The sequence below is a fragment of the Populus nigra genome, chromosome 16 (assembly GCF_951802175.1).
Source record: "Populus nigra chromosome 16, ddPopNigr1.1, whole genome shotgun sequence".
Lineage (NCBI taxonomy): Eukaryota > Viridiplantae > Streptophyta > Magnoliopsida > Malpighiales > Salicaceae > Populus > Populus nigra.
This window is the reverse complement of record NC_084867.1, coordinates 13,380,367-13,399,695: the sequence shown is the minus strand read 5'-3', so window position 1 is coordinate 13,399,695 and position 19,329 is coordinate 13,380,367. Positions and strand designations below refer to the sequence as shown.

General features: G+C 38.1%; 4 protein-coding genes across 4 annotated transcripts; 2 read left to right on the top strand and 2 right to left on the bottom strand.

Annotated features, from left to right (window-relative positions):
• Nucleotides 1–21: 21 nt before the first annotated feature.
• Nucleotides 22–847, top strand: LOC133675555 (21 kDa protein-like). The gene has a single exon (XM_062096974.1). The coding sequence runs from the start codon at nt 81–83 to the stop codon at nt 666–668; it is 588 nt and encodes a 195-aa protein (XP_061952958.1). The 5' UTR covers nt 22–80; the 3' UTR covers nt 669–847.
• A 4,036-nt stretch (nt 848–4,883) lies between these two features.
• LOC133675573 (21 kDa protein-like) lies at nt 4,884–5,495 on the top strand. The gene has a single exon (XM_062096993.1). The coding sequence runs from the start codon at nt 4,884–4,886 to the stop codon at nt 5,493–5,495; it is 612 nt and encodes a 203-aa protein (XP_061952977.1).
• A 1,220-nt stretch (nt 5,496–6,715) lies between these two features.
• On the bottom strand, nt 6,716–9,232 carry LOC133675268 (endoglucanase 8-like). The gene is made up of 7 exons (XM_062096593.1): nt 9,026–9,232; nt 8,120–8,527; nt 7,880–7,972; nt 7,582–7,737; nt 7,396–7,516; nt 7,139–7,302; nt 6,716–7,039 (listed from the first exon to the last, which is right to left on the bottom strand). The coding sequence occupies exons 1-7, from the start codon at nt 9,230–9,232 to the stop codon at nt 6,716–6,718; spliced, it is 1,473 nt and encodes a 490-aa protein (XP_061952577.1).
• A 5,249-nt stretch (nt 9,233–14,481) lies between these two features.
• Nucleotides 14,482–19,135, bottom strand: LOC133675372 (uncharacterized). Its single transcript, XM_062096723.1, has 3 exons — nt 18,582–19,135; nt 17,887–18,506; nt 14,482–17,726 (listed from the first exon to the last, which is right to left on the bottom strand). The coding sequence occupies exons 1-3, from the start codon at nt 19,133–19,135 to the stop codon at nt 14,482–14,484; spliced, it is 4,419 nt and encodes a 1,472-aa protein (XP_061952707.1).
• Nucleotides 19,136–19,329: the final 194 nt, after the last annotated feature.

Below are 19,329 nucleotides of genomic sequence, written 5' to 3'. Positions count from 1 at the left end.
CATTATAAATTGGGAACCTTTCGTCCCTATTTTCATCATCTATAACCACTCCCCTTTTTGAGAAAAATATAGAGAGAGATATGGCAGATTTAACTTCCAAGTCTCTTATTCTTATTGCCATCAGTTTTTTCATAAATTCTAGCTCAGCTGCTACAGTCACCCCACAAAGCAGCATAGAATTCATAAGAACATCTTGTAGTACTACAACTTATCCAAGACTCTGCTATACTTCCCTCTCAATCCATTCACGCACAATCCAAACAAGCCCTAAGCTCATAGCAAATGCAGCCCTTAATGTAACACTATCATCAGCTAAATCAACGTCAACCATGATGTCCACGCTCTCTCAAAGCCATGGCCTGAAGCCGAAGGAGGTATCGGCCATGAAAGATTGTGTAGAGGAGTTGAGTGATGCGGTATATGAGCTTAGAGAATCCATTGATGAAATGGGTCATGCAAAACAGTCCAACTTTGGGGTGATGATAAATGATGTGCAAACTTGGGTCAGTGCTGCTATGACTGATGAGAGCACATGCAGTGATGGCTTCGCAGGGAATGCTATGAATGGTAATTTGAAGAGAGCTGTTAGGGGAAGGATTTTGAACCTAGCACAGTTGACTAGCAATGCCTTGGCTTTGGTCACCAACTATGCCTTACTTAATGGTTAGTTAGCTGCTTGAAGTGGGCCGGCCAATTATACTCCTTAGTATTCCCAATTCGATGCAATTTATGTAGTGTGATGTTCTACTGCATTGTATTGTAGTATACTTTAATTTGATTTGTGTGGCCACATATAGTTGTGGCGATTTCGATGTTACTGTTAAAGGAGTGCAAGTAATTTTTATCAGTGAATTGTTTTTGGTGAGTGTTACATTTAGAGATCAACCCGGTAAATTAATTCAATAATTCACCTATCCAAGATTAAATTAATTCAATAATTCACCTATCAACTCAGTTCAAACTCAATTTAATGGGTTAACTCATGATTTGTTTTTATAATAATTGAATGGTTAGCTCCTGATCTAATTAATTAATTATGTCAAAACCTTAGAATGAAACCTTTTATTTATTTATTTTAATTTCTAAAATAATATTATTGTAATTTAAAAATAAATCTTAAAATAATATTATTTTTTAATTGGCCGGTTTAATTTGAGTAAACTCATTTAATATGTGATTTGAACCTTAAACAGGTTATAATTCAGACCGATTCTTTTAACGATGAAGATATATGGGATCCAATTTTATTATATAAAGAATACATATATACAGTTTGACTTTTGACGAATAAAAAGAAAAAAAAGAAGAAGAAGAAAACGATAGACACACTCATCCCTTAACCAATAAATATTTGATTGATCTTCTAATCATGAGGCTAGTATTATATATATAGAGTGTAGTTACTTTGTGTGAATTTGTGCATTGGCGATGATTTATATGAAAGTTGGTCTTAGATCTTGTACTCCACATGAATTTGAAATACATTAACGTTACTTTACCATGAACTCTGAGCCCACGAGGATTAGAACAGTAGAATACGACCTGGTCTAAACTACAACATTAAGATCTTGGTCTATACACACAGCTTGTGATAGTTCCATGGTAATTATAATGTATAGAGTTACTATACAAAGAATCTGGAAAACAAATTTAAAGCAATCGCTTAAAGGTTTCGTTGTGAAATCTAATCTTAGTAATTGTCTTACCCCTAGGCATGTTAGCATACTCTAAAGATCTAGACCTATATGAATGAACTTTAAGAGCAGCCACGTATCTCCACTGTACATCAATTATTTATTATTTTGATTTTTTTTATTTTTTGATGATTTTGGGAGAGCTTGGTAGCGAGGCCAAAATACTGTTTGTCCAAAATTTGAGTCTGTTTTTGTCTTCAAACTCCATGTGCCGGTCGCTGTTCGTGTTTCTAGATGAAAACCCTTGTTATCGATGTGTTAAAGAAACAACAACACAAGAATGTATGGTTCAGCAGTCTGATTCAGGAAACAACAACGACGCCATTTGAGTCCCATCAACAGGAATGTTTAACTTCCCGTGAAATATAGGCCCCATTAATCTATCTACTCCTCCTGGAAGTCAAAGAGTTGTTCTTTCTTCCTTGTCTATAAATGATGGAGAAGGTTAGAACACACTTCCAACGTTGTAAAACTACTGTCCAGAAATGTGCAAGTGAAAGAAAATATTGGACGACACCCCCCTTCTCTCCTATTGATTTTAATCTTTCAAGAACACAGTGATGATCACCATTCAAGTTCTTTTCCTTTTTGTATTTCTTAAGATTGAAAAAAAGTTCATCTTAGTTATAACTAAGATGTTAATTATAGGGCTTTTAAATTATAACGTATCTTTTATCATAAATCTTTGTTTTGTGGTCTCACTAACACCAAAGCACGTACGTAGCCTATATCTCTTCGCCTCTATGATAGCCTTCCAATGAGTTTAGGGGAAAGATCTAGCATTAGTGCCCGCGCTTTGCCATGAAATCAACTAATTTTTTTTGCGCAAAAGAAATAATAACTGCAACCGAAAGAGAGAGCTTAGCAAGAACAGAGAAATTGGATAAATGTATTTAGTGGCAACCTCTAGCCAACCTTTAATTGCTTAACTATGCTATTTGATCTAAATTCATTCGTACCAAGTTGTGTTGAGTGGCCACCATGGATTCTAGCTGAAGATTTTCTAGGATGATTCACCCAAAGAAGATCAGGATCATAAATCAATAAATATCCAGAGTAGGCCAAGGGAGATATATAGGACCAAATTAATTAATTGATAGCCCAGTGGACCAATTAGCAACACCCATATATCTATCTTGGAATCTTAATTACGACTCTACAAGCATGCATTAATTGTAATGCAAGGCATTTTGATCTTGATTGGAATACAGCGCGTTTCTTACTTGAGTAGTGATGAGGTTCAATGAAAACCTTACGAAAATTATGAACACTTATAAAAGTCCCTTTTTGTGATTATGGGACCTATAATACTTAATTTGATACATGCATGGGAAGAATTATGAAGACTTAAAAGCTTGTTTGTGTGTTTAAAAATTAAACACGATGTAATGAAAGAGATGATTAGGAGTTGAAGTAAAAGAAGAATATAAACTTTAAAAAAATTGGAATTGGAATTGTATAATATATCAATTTGCATAGACATTGGTAAAGTGAAAAAATTGGTGATATAATATTTTTTTTTTGAAATCATTTAGGATAATATTGTCTAATAAGAGAGCGTTTGAAAACATGATCAACCTGCATATCCAAAAAATTTTTAAAATTTTTTTTGTTAAAAATTAATTTTTTTAATGTTTTGAATTGTTTTAATGCGCTGGTTTTAAAAATAATTTTTAAAAATAAAAAAAATATCATTTTAAAATAAAAAATATTTTAAAAATTAACTTCTAACATAATCCCAAACAAGAACTATTGACTAATTAATCAAAACGATGGTATTTTGTGGGCTATTTACTGGATCTAGTTATAGTAACAGCTGTGTACAACGTAGGAAGAGATGATCAAAGTCGGGGTATGTTTTTCTGGGGCTTGGGTCTTCAGGGATGCCTCTGTACAGGCTTGGGCCTTGGCAATGTAAGATAAATACATGACGTCGGTCCCTTATATATAACATGCACTTTTAAGCCTCTTTTGTTATTGAAAAGAAATCTTTTTCCTCTTTTGTCACCAAATTTTTTTTTTTTAACCATGATATTAAAAGAAACTAATATGCCTTGGAAAACAATGTTCATGTAGACTCGAGTTTATTGTTAACTGTAATGGTCTAATGATAATTTTGTTATTCCCATCAAATATCATTGAAATGGCTATTAGGATTAGTATGATATTTTCACTCCCGTCGTTTTAATTAAGCATGCTAGCGGACTCTAAGCATCTAGACCTAGCTATAACAATGACCACCTCGATCAACCACAAGTTTTTAATATACATCAATTACATTTGGATATTTTTTGGAAACTTTAGACCAAGCATGCAATAATTTTTAGAAATAACAACAGCAGCTGAAAGAGAGATCTTAACAAGAAGAAATAAATTGGATGAATGTGTGCAGTAGCAACCTCTTTCCAACCTTAAGTTAATTTATTGCTTAATTATGCGAGTGATCTAATTCATTCATTCTCACCCAGCTGTGCAGTAGCAGCCTCATAAAATTATGTATTGTTCTCTGCGTTATGTCTTCTAGGTTGAGAGTGGACGTTCCACTGACAGTTGCAATTTTTCCTTCTAATTATAATTAGTGATAGATTTTGTATAATTTGACAGTTGATTCTACGATCACTGTTTATAACAAATACCTTGCCTGAAGTTACAAGTTTTAGGTTTTGTTTCATGGGAAAAAAACTTAGCACAATTCTTTGCTTATTCACTCACTGGATCAGTTAGCTAGCCTTAACCCTATGCTATTCAGCAGAGAAATTAAAGCTGCAGCTTTCGCAGCTACATCCTTAGAGAGTAGGTAATCTTAAAGGTAAATTCTATACCTATGCAAGAAATGAATGCACTAACTAAATAATGTTGTTCAATAATAGTCAAATCACTGTAGAAAAATCTTGAAATTGGTGTCTTAAAGAAGCAGAATCATAAAGCTTTTGTCCTTCATATAAAAAAAAAAGGTATTCTGTGAACTACTTCAAGTTGTTCATATGCAACCAAAATATATTTCTATGAAGATTCAAATAAAAACCATATAAAATATCCTATTAATCAAATGCTAATTTAATTTTAAATTCCATGCTCACCCCCATAAACTACCTTTGTAGTGCTATAAATTGAGAAGCTTCCTTCCCTGTTTTCATCATCAATATCCAAGTAACTCCTTCTTGAGAAACAGATAAAGAGAAGTTAGCTATGGCAGCTTTATCCTCCAATTCTTTAGCTGAATTCCTTCTACTTCTTATTGCCATTAGTTCATACTTAAACTCTAGCTCAGCTGCTAGAGTCACCCCAAAATCCAGCACAGAATTCATAAGAACATCTTGGAGTACAACAACTTATCCAAGACTTTGCTATACTTCCCTCTCTATCCATTCAAGCACGATCCAGACAAGCCCTAAGCTCCTAGCCAATGCAGCCCTTAACTTGACACTGTCATCAGCTAAATCAACTTCAACCATGATATCGACGCTCTCTCAAACCCATGGCATGAAGCCTAGGGAGGTGTCCGCCATGAAAGATTGTGTAGAGGAGTTGAGTGACGCGGTGAACGAGCTTGGAAAATCCATGGATGAGATGAGTCATGCTAGACAGTCCAACTTTCAGTCGATGATTGATGACGTACAAACTTGGGTTAGTGCTGCTTTGACTGATGAGAGCACGTGTAGTGATGGGTTCGCAGGAAATGCCATGAATGGGAATTTGAAGACTGCTGTTAGGGGAAGGATTGTGAATATAGCACAGTTGACTAGCAATGCTTTGGCTTTGATCAATAAATATGCCTCAGACCCAGAAATGTTGGGTTGAGTGTGAAATTAGTTGATGAAACGAGAAATCCTTCGCTCTCCTCAGACCCAGAACTGTGTTGGTTGGTTTTAATATGTATCTGGTTAAATCTGATAAAAATACTATCCACCTTAGTCAAGTGATTCTGCTGACTCTGTACCGAATCCAAAACGTCAGATAACACTAAATTGAGTTTGTTAAAAATCAAAACATATAATGTGAGAAATTGATGCACAAGGACTGCCAATCCATTTGATCGACGGCTGCTACATGTTCACATGCATACAAAAGAAGGAAAAATTCGGTCTTCTAAGATGATAGCTGGTAACATCAAAAGTCATCAAAGCTAGTAAAAACCCAAATATCTTGCCTGCTTTTCCAGTTTTCTTCTTCTTATTGTGGTTTTTTTCAACAGTTCGAAGGATAATACTAACAAAAGCATGCAAGGAGGGAGAGTACAAAAAACCCAAGCAAAAGCTTAGGCCAAAGCAGGAAAATGATAAAAAGGAACGAAGAAATAATAATAGTCTACAACTCTACATGAACACTAAAAAAAGCCCTCCCTGTTTAGGGCGGACCTACAACATATGAGTTGTAGGTACCACGGCACCTCTAAGTTTAAATTTTTGTTAAGATCCATGGTTTAATCTTAATAACTTGCACCCCTTAGTTAGCCCCTCTAAACTCTGAAAAATCACATGATTTTTTATTCCGCCCCTGTCCTTGCTACTCTGCTGCATCTTTTCTTCTTTCTTTGGTCACTGGCTGGGGATATGGGAGAGTTTGATTGTTCAAAATTAATAATTTTTGGGTTAAAAAATGGAGGAGATTTTTGTTGTTGTTTTTTTTATAAATAATCCTATAAATTTTAGATTTCTGATTTTAACCTCATAAACTTTTACTATTTAGCTGAAAAACCCACCACAGGTGGAATAGAGGCAATTATAACTTATTCCCTGTGTTTATAAACAATACTTAATTAGTTACTATTATATAAGCTGATGAATAATTTAGTATTTGAATAAATATAAAATATAATTAAAAAAAATAATTGGCCAATGAAGACATGTCATACGATATTTTTCCAATAAAATTATTTAATTATTATATTATTAAGTAACATTTAGTTACTATCTTATAATTAAAAAAAAATGAAGAAAGAAATAAACATGAGATACAGTTATTTGTATCCCCTAACCAAACAAAACCTTACTAATAACAAAATGAAAAAATGGAAAGTTTTATTTTCCACCTTTGAAGAAAGCCAAGGCTCCAACCAAAGGTGCATTAAAGTACGTAGCTGGTTCTGATTGACTAACATTGAGACGACTATCAAGAAATTGATCGTTGTTGTCTGGTCCTCCAACAACAGCCCCTACAAGGACGTTCCGGTTAGGCATTTTGGTCACCAAATAGCTGTTGCCATCATGACATCCAATATGCTCATGGAAAGTAGACATGGAAGGCAAGCTCGATCCTCGGTGATGAATTCTCTGTGGGAATTTTGGGCCATATCCAACCATGTACGACATCCCTAATGGATTGCTTCCTAGTATGTAATCCACCTGCATCAAGCAATGCGCCATTACTTCTTCTTTTTTCTTAATTTTAATGACTACGATTTTCTCGATGGCTAGAAGTGGACTCGATAAGATATTTAATACCTGGGTTTTGGCGACCTCGACGAGTCTCGACGGGGTGGCAACCACAGAACCGCAATGAACTGATCGGTTGGCAACTTGTAAATAGCGAGAGTAAACAATAAGAAGAAATGATAAAGCCGTTGCATGTTGCAAGTTACATCCTCCTGGTTTGAACATAAGCCCGCCTGATCGACATAAGAAATTCATCATTACCGAAACGTTGGCAACATATGGGGTAAATCAAGCTATCCAGAAAGATCGAAGTCAGAAAATGCTACCTGGAGAGTATGTTACTGATTTGGTAGGTGACTCAGGCAACAAGGAACACACGAAACTGTCAGCATTGGTAATGAAGGAACTACCAGAGGAGCTCATCACCTTCTGTGGATAGAAATAAATCTAAGATTAAGCTAAAAATATTCACGAATGATAATTGGAAGAGAAAAATGAAGTTGAGTGATTACTGGAGAAACAATTATGTTAATCCCACTATGTTTTGAATCCCATCCGAACTCAAAAATACTGCCTCCTAGAGTTGCCATGTTCTTTACAACATAATCCCAGTACTTGGGGTCCTGAGTTGCCTTGGATAACCATGCTGCTCCCCAGATTAGTTCATCCTGTAAGACAAATGTATTCATCATATATATATGATAATTTTAGATATTGGATAGATGAATCATTACCAATATTGTACTATAGGTTATAAAATCTTAATTAGCAACTCCATAACTTTCGTTAATATTGTGATCAAATACATACATGGTAGCCATTGAAATCGCAATAAAATGGGCATGCCCCTCGTCCGATACTTTCATTGTAAGATCCTTGATAATTGTTTGCAAAGTCGAAGACCTGAAAGATTATCAAGACATTATTGTATAGCATAATTAGAAGAAAGAAGAAATTAATTAGAGATCAAAAGTGCATTGCCTTATAATTTAACAATTTTTGACACCCACAATTGTTATTAACATTATCGAATTAGCTACTACCAATTACCTGGGATGCCCTCTGGAGAAGTACACTAGAATACCGGCTGTCTTTGTTCTTGAACACGATAGAAGAGGCAGCTAGAGCAGCAGCAATCTCAGCTGAAACTTCTGATCCAGGATGGGTTTGATTAACAACGTAAGTAGTTCTGAGAGTGTCCATGTCTTCAGGCCTCTCCCAGCATGTGTGGTCACTGATGGGATCACCGACTTGGGCAACAACCATGCCAGGTTTGCTTGTGGCCTTCAGGAAATAGTCTGTACCCCATCGTAGAGCCTCTAACGCATGTTCCAAATCTGAGCCCATGGATTCACCAAACTCTACTATACTCCACGCCAACAACGTTGTTGTGAATGCCATTGGAAAATGGAATTTTACGTTGTCACCAGCATCATAGTACCCACCAACCATATCCATCTACAAGAATGTTAAGAACATCATAGTTTCTTGTCACCAGGAAGCACATAACTATGTAGATTTCAATCGGGCCGGCATAAACGTGTTAAATTTTGGGTAGTTGGTTGGACTTTATTATGTATTGTATTTGTGCGTCCATTTTATTAAATAATGTCAATTGATTTATTATGAAAATGGAGCGAAGTCTAACGTTGCAACGTGTTTGGCATTGCTTATCAAAATATTATTTTTTAAGAATTCAAAAAAGTTGCTTAAAATTATTTTTGTGTGTTATTTTTATTGTTTTGATATATTAATGTCAAAATAAATTTAAAAAATAAAAAAATAGGGAATGATGTTGAGCAAATTTACATAAAAAATTTGACAGCATAAAAATTTAGCAAATCTAGCATGTACAAAAGCAAATCAGACGTAAATTTGTAAGTCTAGCATACAAAACCATTGAGCAAATTTGTGAACTGCGTGCTTGAATATGCATGGAAAGACATAGCCACTTACACCAATATCAGATCCATCTCTAAGGGCAGAAGCCTTCCTCCAATTCATCCTTTGATTAGAAGGCAACTTCCCTGATCTCTGCCCTTCGAAAAACAAAATGCTTTTTGTCAACGCATCTCCATAATCATGTGACATGGCTGCTGTCACCACCGTTACCCCTAACAACAACATCAGTACAGCCATATTCATCATGCTCTTGCCACCCATTCTTTCTCTAAATTTCAATTCTCCTCTACTACCAATCAATTTAACAGGCATAATTGTCAACTCTCGATGCACTAATATATATAAATTAAGGGCTGAATGCTGATGAGGAAGCCGTATGTTCTGTTACCATTGTGATGTTAATCTCGGTATAAGCTTGTTAGGAAAGCATTAACTCAATTTCCCACTATGGTTTTGTTGTTAATTATATTTTTAAAGCCTAATTAATTACTAAGGTTTAGTTAAGTTTAGTTCATCATATGATTCTGTCATTTTATTACCGTCTTTGCTTGATACCTTTTACTTTATTTTATTGATGTTTCTAAAAAGGAAGTTGCAGGATGATTTGTTTCCAGCAAGGTTGTCAATTCCTTTTTGGTAGGTGTTTTATTTTTTCAATTGAAACGGAATGTTTCAGTTTCGGAATGTTTCGGCGTGCCGTTTCGGGGTTGTACTGTTCATATATATATATATATATATATATATATATATATTCAACAAACATAATTCAAATTCAAGATAAATTAATTATAAATTATGCAATACAAACACAATGTCAAACAAATATAATTTTAAAATTTAAAATATTTCTAAATAGTCAAGAATAAATAGATCTTTAACTTAAAGTAATTCAACTTAAACAAAATATCAAAATATTATGAAAGTAAAATGTTTTAACACAAATATTTTAAATATAAAGTTAGGTCAATGTTATTAAGGCTAATGAAATCTAAAGCATCCCTTGTTTTGCTTAAATTCCTACAAAATATAAACATGAAAAAAACAACATGAATATAAACCATATATATTAGTGATAAATCTAATTTTAAAAAATTAATATCATTGTTAATGAAAATAGTAATAATAATTTTCAATGTTATTATTAATATCATTGTTATAGCAAATAGTAATAAAAAAGAGCTTTTTATAATTGGGTGATTTAATTAATTAAATTGAATAAGGTTCAATTTGATTCAATGGCTTTTCAAGAGCGGAACGGAACATGTGAAATGAAACCGGAACGTTTCGGGCGGAATTTAGCCGAAAAATCCGGAACGGACCGAGATTTAAAATGAGATGAAATTTGTTCTGTTTTTTGAATTGGTATGGAATGTTTCGGCCATTCCAGACAGAATGGAACGGAATTGACAACCTTGGTTTCCAGTTCCAGTTCCCTTTATTGTTTCTGTATTTGTTGATTTACTATATATATATATATAAAATAAATATGTCATATATATATCTACCAATATATGGATCATTCAAAATCTCTTTATGGATATTTTGACATGACAGATACGTTCCAGAGAAGATTCTAATGACATTGCTTGTCTATCTGCCTTAGAAGGATTATCTAGTGTAGCGTACGGGTAACAATTTCATATACAGATTTAAATGGAAAGTAATTTTATATTATATTAAAAATAATTAGTGTACTAATTATTTCTTAAGATTTATTTTTAAAAAATAATTAAATAGAAATAAATGTGAGAGAAAAATTCTAAGTTAAGATATTTCTATTATTTTTAGTGGGTCATAGATTTTATTATCTTTCCTATATTAATCCGTGTATTTTTGTTTAATGTGCACCCTATGACTAATTAATAGAATATCATTAATTACTCATAATGCATTATAAAAGTTTTCACCAAATGGCTTATCTAACGAGTAATAAATAATATATAGATATTATCACACATAATACACACACATTTATTTCATATAAATGTTGATGCATGAGTTTTTTTAGAAAAATAAATATTTTCTTAATTTATTCTTCTTTAATGTTATTATACTTGTTTAGTTTATTTTTCTATTTAATTGGAATAGTTTTTACACTTTATTTTTTCTATTTAATATTACTAGGGTTTTCTAATTTTATTTTTATATAAAAAGATTGTAATAGCTTTCAAAAAGTGGAGACTTTTATGACTACAAATTGTATTTTTTGTTCTTGAGGGCTTTTTTTTTATAATAAAGATTGTTAAAATCCAAAAAATTTTATTAGTTTTGACTAGAGGATGTACATGATGTATATTAAAGCTCATTAATTTCTAGTGTTTTTGGTTTGGAGAACACATACTAGAGCTTATTGATTTTGATTTCTAGTAGTTAATTGTTATATATAATTTTTCATAATCTAATTTTTAACCCCTCTCAATCTAATTGAGTTGGAAAGAGTGTCAATATCAAGGGATCATTTGAAATGTAACCATGGACAAAATTGAAAGAAATATTAAGAAAAAGGTTAGAATTGGTAAAAAAAATAAAAATAAAGTCAAGGATCAAAACATATTAAAATAATGTTTGGAAGTGTGATAGCAATTATTTTTAAAGTGTTCTTTTCATTTCAAAACATATTAAAATAATGTTTTTTTAATTTTTAAAAATTATTTTTTATATCAACACATCAAAATAATATGAAAATATCAAAAAAAATTTAATTTGAAGTTAAAAAAAATAAAAAATTTTAATTTTTTTCAAAAACGTTTTCAAAACGTAATACTAAACATTACTTTGAAGACTCTCTTAATATTTAAGTTAGTATAAAGTATTAATGGAGATACTCTTACAGAAATTAAATAAAATATGTAGAATTAAAGAGAGGGGAGGAGAATAAATTCTAGGATTTTCTCAATATGTGATATAACTTCCATAGTAGCTAGCGTCCATGAAGTTTACATCGGCCTTTGTTAGTGGATATATCACATATTTATATCAATCAATCTAGGCCTGATTTTGAGAAGCCATTTGAAGTGCATACGGATGCTTCAGATAGGGCTATTGGTGGAGTGCTGGTGCAAGATGGACATCCGGTTGCTTTCGAGAGTCGGAAGCTAAATGACGCGGAACGGAATTACTCAACGCATGAGAAAGAAATGACGGCAGTAGTGCACTGCCTTGGCATATGGAGAGTATATCTGTTGGGGCCGAAATTTGTTGTCAAGACTGACAATGTTGCCAACACATTCTTCTGGACGCAGAAGAAATTGTCGCAGCGACAAGCTCGGTGGCAGGAATTCTTGGCCGAATATGATTTTGTATGGAAACACAAACCAGGAAGCCACAATCAGGTTGCGGATGCACTTAGCAGACGCGAAGTAATCGCTACTGTTCTTGCTATTGTTCAGGTGGAGTCGGACATGTTGTGCCGACTTCGTCAAGCTGCGGGGGAGGATGCAGCGTACAAGAAATTGGACAATTGTCACGGGGTTAAATTTTTCGCAACGAAATTCAACCCAATGCGGCAGTCTAGTCCCGACTAGACTCAGCCTTGCCTCACTCTTTTCGCTCGTGTTTCCCTACGACTATGTGTTTCGCTCACCCAAAGAGGTTCTCACAATAGCTTCGTCGCAAACAAGGAAACCAACACAAGCAAGCACAACAAGATTACAAGAATCCCTCTCAACCTTTATTTATCTCATCAACAAAGGAATACACAACAAGAGTGTGTGTGCTATGCACAAAATCGCATGCTCCCACAACAGAGGCTTGGCAAGCCTATTTATAGACATACATGAGCTGCAGGCTCCCCCCCATTATCCCCTATTTTTGGGACCTAGTGGAGCACTTCCTCCACCCCATGATCCCATGTTTTCAGGACATAGTGGAGCACTACCTCTTACCCATGATCCCATGTTTCCAGGACTTAGTGGCATGGAGAACACCCCAGTTATGCTCCCACGTTTTGCCTCCCATGAAGCTGCCACTTCCCCCATTTCCTGGCTGTCTACTTGGCAGTCCCAACTGCCTGTTCTGCTGCGTCAGCTGCTGACTTAGAAGGTCCAGTATCTAAGCCCCCACATCCATGCCAAGTCGTAGCTCAAAGACTCGCATAGATCATTGCACGTTGCTTGCCAAATTCGTTTCTGCCTATGCAAGGCTGCCGCTGTCCATCGCTGCCGAATTCTAGGCAGTGTGCCTTCGTTGGCGCGTCCCCGCGCCTAGAGCCCTAACAAACCACCCCCACTAGAAGAGTCCGACGCCCTCGTCGGAATAGATGTGAGGTAGTCTTGTATTTGGTCCTCAAATTGCCATAAATCAGTGTCCTTTTCCCACGAAACCTCCTCATTTTTCTTCCATTTTATCAAGAATTCTGTCCGCCGATTCTTTCGATGTTGGCCGAGTCTACGATGATCCATAATCTTGACAATACCATCGTCAAATTGTTTATGAATCGTAGGAGGAGCTCGTTGCGACTTACTTCTTTTCGGATCCTCATGATCTTCATAAAAAGACCGCAAGTAACTTACGTGAAAAGTAGGATGAAGCTTCAGCCGTTCGGGCAGCTCCAATCTGTATGCCACAGCCCCTACCTTTTCAATGACCTCAAAAGGCCCGTCATACCTTGGCACCAACCCTCGGTGCTTCGTCGTCCCCACAATTTTCTTCCAAATTTGCGGAGTTAACTTGAGTAACACCTTGTCACCCACACTGAATTCCAGCAATCTTCGCTTTTGATTGGCATATTTGAGCATCCTTTTCCTTGCCTTACGCAAGCTATCTTGGGCTTGCTCAAATAGTTCCTGCCGTTCCATCGCAAACCTGTACGCCGCTGGACTCTTCTCGCCCGATATCTGCACTGCAATCTCCGCAGGTGTTTGGGGTTGGGCTCCCAAAACCAGCTCAAACGGACTTGCTTCCGTTGCCGAGGATTTTTGAAGATTATAGCAAAACTGCGCACTATCCAGCAACTCCAGCCAGTTTCGCTGCGTCGCTGTCACGTAGTGTCTCAAATATTCCTCCAGCAAAGCATTTATCCTTTCCGTTTGTCCATCAGTTTGAGGGTGATTGGCAGTTGAAAACTTCAGCCTTGTTCCCATCATGTTGAACAATGCTGTCCAGAATCTGCCCGTGAATCTCACATCACGATCACTTACAATGTCTGAAGGTACTCCAAAGTATTTCACCACGTTGCGGTAGAATAATTCAGCGGCCACTTCGGCTGTACACACCGTCGGGGCAGCGACAAACACCGCATACTTAGTGAATCTGTCCACAACAACCATGATTGTGTTCATGCCATCCACCTTTGGAAAACCAACAACAAAATCCATTGAGACCGACACCCAAGGCCTTTCTGGAATCGGCAGCGGCTGTAACAAGCCTGCCTCACGCTGCCGTAAAGTCTTGTCTTGTTGGCACACTAGACAAGTCCTGACATAAAGTTCTACGTCTTCCTCCATCTTCGGCCAATAATAAGTCTGCGACAGGAGAGCAACCATCCTTTCTCTACCTGGATGTCCAGCCCACTACGGATCATGAGTCTCCATCAATAAGTGTTTTCGCAGCTCTCCCTTCGGCACGAAGATTCGACCCCCCTTTGCATAGAGTAGGTCTTGTTCCAACCAATATCTCCGTATTGTCCCATCTTGTACAAGCTCAACCAATTTCTTGTACGCTGCATCCTCCCCCGCAGCTTGACGAAGTCGGCACAACATGTCCGACTCCACCTGAACAATAGCAAGAACAGTAGCGATTACTTCGCGTCTGCTAAGTGCATCCGCAACCTGATTGTGGCTTCCTGGTTTGTGTTTCCATACAAAATCATATTCGGCCAAGAATTCCTGCCACCGAGCTTGTCGCTGCGACAATTTCTTCTGCGTCCAGAAGAATGTGTTGGCAACATTGTCAGTCTTGACAACAAATTTCGGCCCCAACAGATATACTCTCCATATGCCAAGGCAGTGCACTACTGCCGTCATTTCTTTCTCATGCGTTGAGTAATTCCGTTCCGCGTCATTTAGCTTCCGACTCTCGAAAGCAACCGGATGTCCATCTTGCACCAGCACTCCACCAATAGCCCTATCTGAAGCATCCGTATGCACTTCAAATGGCTTCTCAAAATCAGGCAGCCCCAAGACTGGAGCTGACGCTACCGCTGTCTTCAGCTTCTCAAAAACTTGCTGACAGTCAACCGTCCATTCCCATCTCCGACTCTTCTTGAGAAGATCCGAGAGAGGAGTTGTCTTCTTGCTATAACCCTCAATGAATCGTCTGTAGTAGTTTGCAAACCCCAAAAATGATCTCAATTCCGGGACAGATTTTGGTGTTGTCCATTCAACAATGGCTTGAATCTTCCTTGGATCCATCTTCACTTGTCCTTCCCCAATCAAGTGGCCTAGGAACATAATTTCAGCTTTTGCAAACTCACACTTTTCTCTCTTTACATACAATTCATATTCTCTCAACCTACTTAGGACTTTAGAGAGATGAGTTACATGATCTTCAATGCCTCTACTATAGATTACAATGTCATCTAAGTAGACTACAACAAAATTGTCTAAGAAATCATATAACACGTCATTCATTAGATTACAAAATGTTGCTGGAGCATTTGTTAGGCCAAATGGCATAACTAGAAACTCATAGGAGCCATACCTTGTCACACAAGTAGTTTTATGCTCATCACCATCAGCAACCCGCACTTGCCAATACCCCGATCGCAAGTCCAATTTCGTAAAGATTGAGGCTCCACACAATCTGTCCATCAAATCCTGAATTAAAGGAACAGGATATTTGTTTTTGATTGTTACCTTGTTGAGTGCTCGGTAGTCCACACACATGCGAAGGCTTCCATCCGCCTTCTTTTGAAACAAAACCGGAGCACCATACGGAGCCTTGGAAGGCCGGACAAATCCTGAGTCAATCAGCTCTTCCAATTGTTTCCTCAATTCTGCCAATTCCCTAGGTGACATTCGATAAGGGGCTTGAGATGGTGGCTTTGCCCCTGGCACCAGCTCAATTCGATGGTCAATGGCCCTCCTAGGCGGGAGTTTCTTCGGTAGCTGAGGCGGCATCACATCTTCAAATTGCTGCAGCACGTTAGCAATTTCTTTCGGCACCTCACCACAATAATCTGCCTTCTCGTCAACTATTGTTGCTAGAAACACTTCCCCTCCTTTCCGCAATGCTTTATCAATAGCAATGGCCGAGACCAAGCTCTTCCCCTTTTTCACCACATTCGCAGCTGCGACGTTACAACATAGGACGAAACATGGGCATCCCTCACTTGCAATCATCATTCCATTAAGATAAGGCATCAAGACAACCTTGGCTTTTCGTAAGAAATCTAGGCCAAGAATAATATCATAATCGTCAAGATTTACGACCAGCACATCATGCTTACCTCTCCACTGATCCAGCGTTATCGGCACATCGTAAGACATCCCAGCAATCCTCTGTGCCTTCGAGTTTACTGCCTTCATGGATGTGTGGCTATCACTCAGCCGTAGGCCAAGTTCTTTCACCAGCCGATCTGCCACAAACGTGTGGGTTGCGCCTGAATCCAGCATAGCATTCACGTCTTTGCCATTTATCACAATCTTCACATACATTAGATTGTCCGTAGCCCCTGACTTCCCTTTTCGCAGTGCATCAATTCTCGCCAAGTCTTTATCAACAGGGCGGGTTTCGGCAGCCCCATCCCCTGATTTAGCTACCAAGCAGTTTATCACACGCATAGGATTGACGTGCGTAACTACCCCTTCCCCCTCATCGCTATCCCCAGCCCGAATAGCATTCAACTTCTCCCTCTTTGGACATTCCCTCGCAAAGTGAGGACCATCACAAATGAAGCAAGTAAAGTTCGGTTTAGTACTCTTACCTTGTGCACCCATAAACTTGGCCTTGCCCTTCTCCGCGGCAGTAGCCCTCGATGCACCCCCACCGAACTTCTTCCTCGTTCTTTCCTCCTTGTTTCTTCCCTTAGACTTGAAGGAGGTTGATGTATAGCCCTCTCTAGTAGTTGATTTAAAATCAATCAAACTGTCCGCAGCAGCAATAGCGGAGGACAGATCCTTTACATTCTGTCGCCTTAGTTCCGCTTGCGCCCAAGTTTGCAATCCGGACATGAAGTTGAATAGCCTGTCCTCCTCGGACATATTCTCGATGTTGAGAATCAAAGAACTGAAAGACTTAACATAATCACGAACTGACCTGTCATGTTTGAGTCTTTTAAGTTCCTCCCGCGCAATCCACGACGTGTTGTTCGGAAGGAACTGCTCTTTCAGCTCTTGCTTGAGACAATCCCACGTCTCAATCTTTGGACGTCCAGCACTTAAGTCCTCTTTGGTTCTCGTTCGCCACCAAAGCTTCGCATCACCCGTGAGATACATCACGGTAAGATCCACTTGTTCAGCCGCGCCAATCTTCGCAACACTAAAGTATTGTTCCATATCCCACAAGAAATTCTCCAGCTCTTTGGAACTTCTTGCTCCACCAAAACACTTTGGTTCAGGCACTTTAGGTTTCGAATTACTTACCCCAATAGGAGCGTTTGTCACTGCCCTCTTTAGAATGGCAATCGTCTCTTCAGCAGCAGCCAATCTTTCACTTGATTCTGCCGCAAGAGATATATACAGGCTCTCAGCCCTTTCAGCGCTTTTCATAGCTTCCTTCAAGCGATCCATAATAGAACGTTCTTCGTCTTCTTCATCCAACCCTATCAAAGTCTCAAGACGCGTCAACCGTTCTCGAATAGCTTCCATGACTTCTGCTGCACGTTGTTAGAATCAACCGTGCTCTGATACCAATTTGAAGTGGGTTAAATTTTTCGCAACGAAATTCAACCCAATGCGGCAGTCTAGTCCCGACTAGACTCAGCCTTGCCTCACTCTTTTCGCTCGTGTTTCCCTACGACTATGTGTTTCGCTCACCCAAAGAGACCAAGCTCTTCCCCTTTTTCACCACATCCGCAGCTGCGACGTTACAACATGGGACGAAACATGGGCATCCCTCACTTGCAATCATCATTCCATTGAGATAAGGCATCAAGATAACCTTGGCTTTTCGTAAGAAATCTAGGCCAAGAATAATATCATAATCGTCAAGATTTACGACCAGCACATCATGCTTACCTCTCCACTGATCCAGCGTTATCGGCACATCATAAGACATCCCAGCAATCCTCTGTGCCTTCGAGTTTACTGCCTTCATGGATGTGTGGCTATCACTCAGCCGCAGGCCAAGTTCTTTCACCAGCCGATCTGCCACAAACATGTGGGTTGCGCCTGAATCCAGCATAGCATTCACGTCTTTGCCATTTATCACAATCTTCACATACATTAGATTGTCTGTAGCCCTTGACTTTCCTTTTCGCAGTGCATCAATTCTCGCCAAATCTTTATCAACAGGGCGGGTTTCGGCAGCCTCATCCCCTGATTTAGCTACCAGGCAGTTTATCACACGCATAGGATTGACGTGCGTAACTACCCCTTCCCCCTCATCGCTATCCCCAGCCCGAATAGCATTCAACTTCTCCCTCTTTGGACATTCCCTCGCAAAGTGAGGACCATCACAAATGAAGCAAGTAAAGTTCGGTTTAGTACTCTTACCTTATGCACCCATAAACTTGGCCTTGCCCTTCTCCGCAGCAGTAGCCCTCGATGCACCCCCACCGAACTTCTTCCTCGTTCTTTCCTCCTTGTTTCTTCCCTTAGACTTGAAGGAGGTTGATGTATAGCCCTCTCTAGTAGTTGATTTAAAATCAATCAAACTGTCCGCAGCAGCAATAGCGGAGGACAGATCCTTTACATTCTGTCGCCTTAGTTCCGCTTGCGCCCAAGTTTGCAATCCGGACATGAAGTTGAATAGCCTGTCCTCCTCGGACATATTCTCGATGTTGAGAATCAAAGAACTGAAAGACTTAACATAATCACGAACTGACCTGTCATGTTTGAGTCTTTTAAGTTCCTCCCGCGCAATCCACGACGTGTTGTTCGGAAGGAACTGCTCTTTCAGCTCTTGCTTGAGACAATCCCACGTCTCAATCTTTGGACGTCCAGCACTTAAGTCCTCTTTGGTTCTCGTTCGCCACCAAAGCTTCGCATCACCCGTGAGATACATCACGGTAAGATCCACTTGTTCAGCCGCGCCAATCTTCGCAACACTAAAGTATTGTTCCATATCCCACAAGAAATTCTCCAGCTCTTTGGAACTTCTTGCTCCACCAAAACACTTTTGGGAAAAAAACTTAAAACCCTGTGCTTAATCTTGTCAGTAATAACTTCCAAATGCTTGTTTGGAAGTACGAAACACATACTTTTTCAAGTATGTTTTTTTTTAAAATATATTAAAATAATATTTTATTTTTTAAAAAA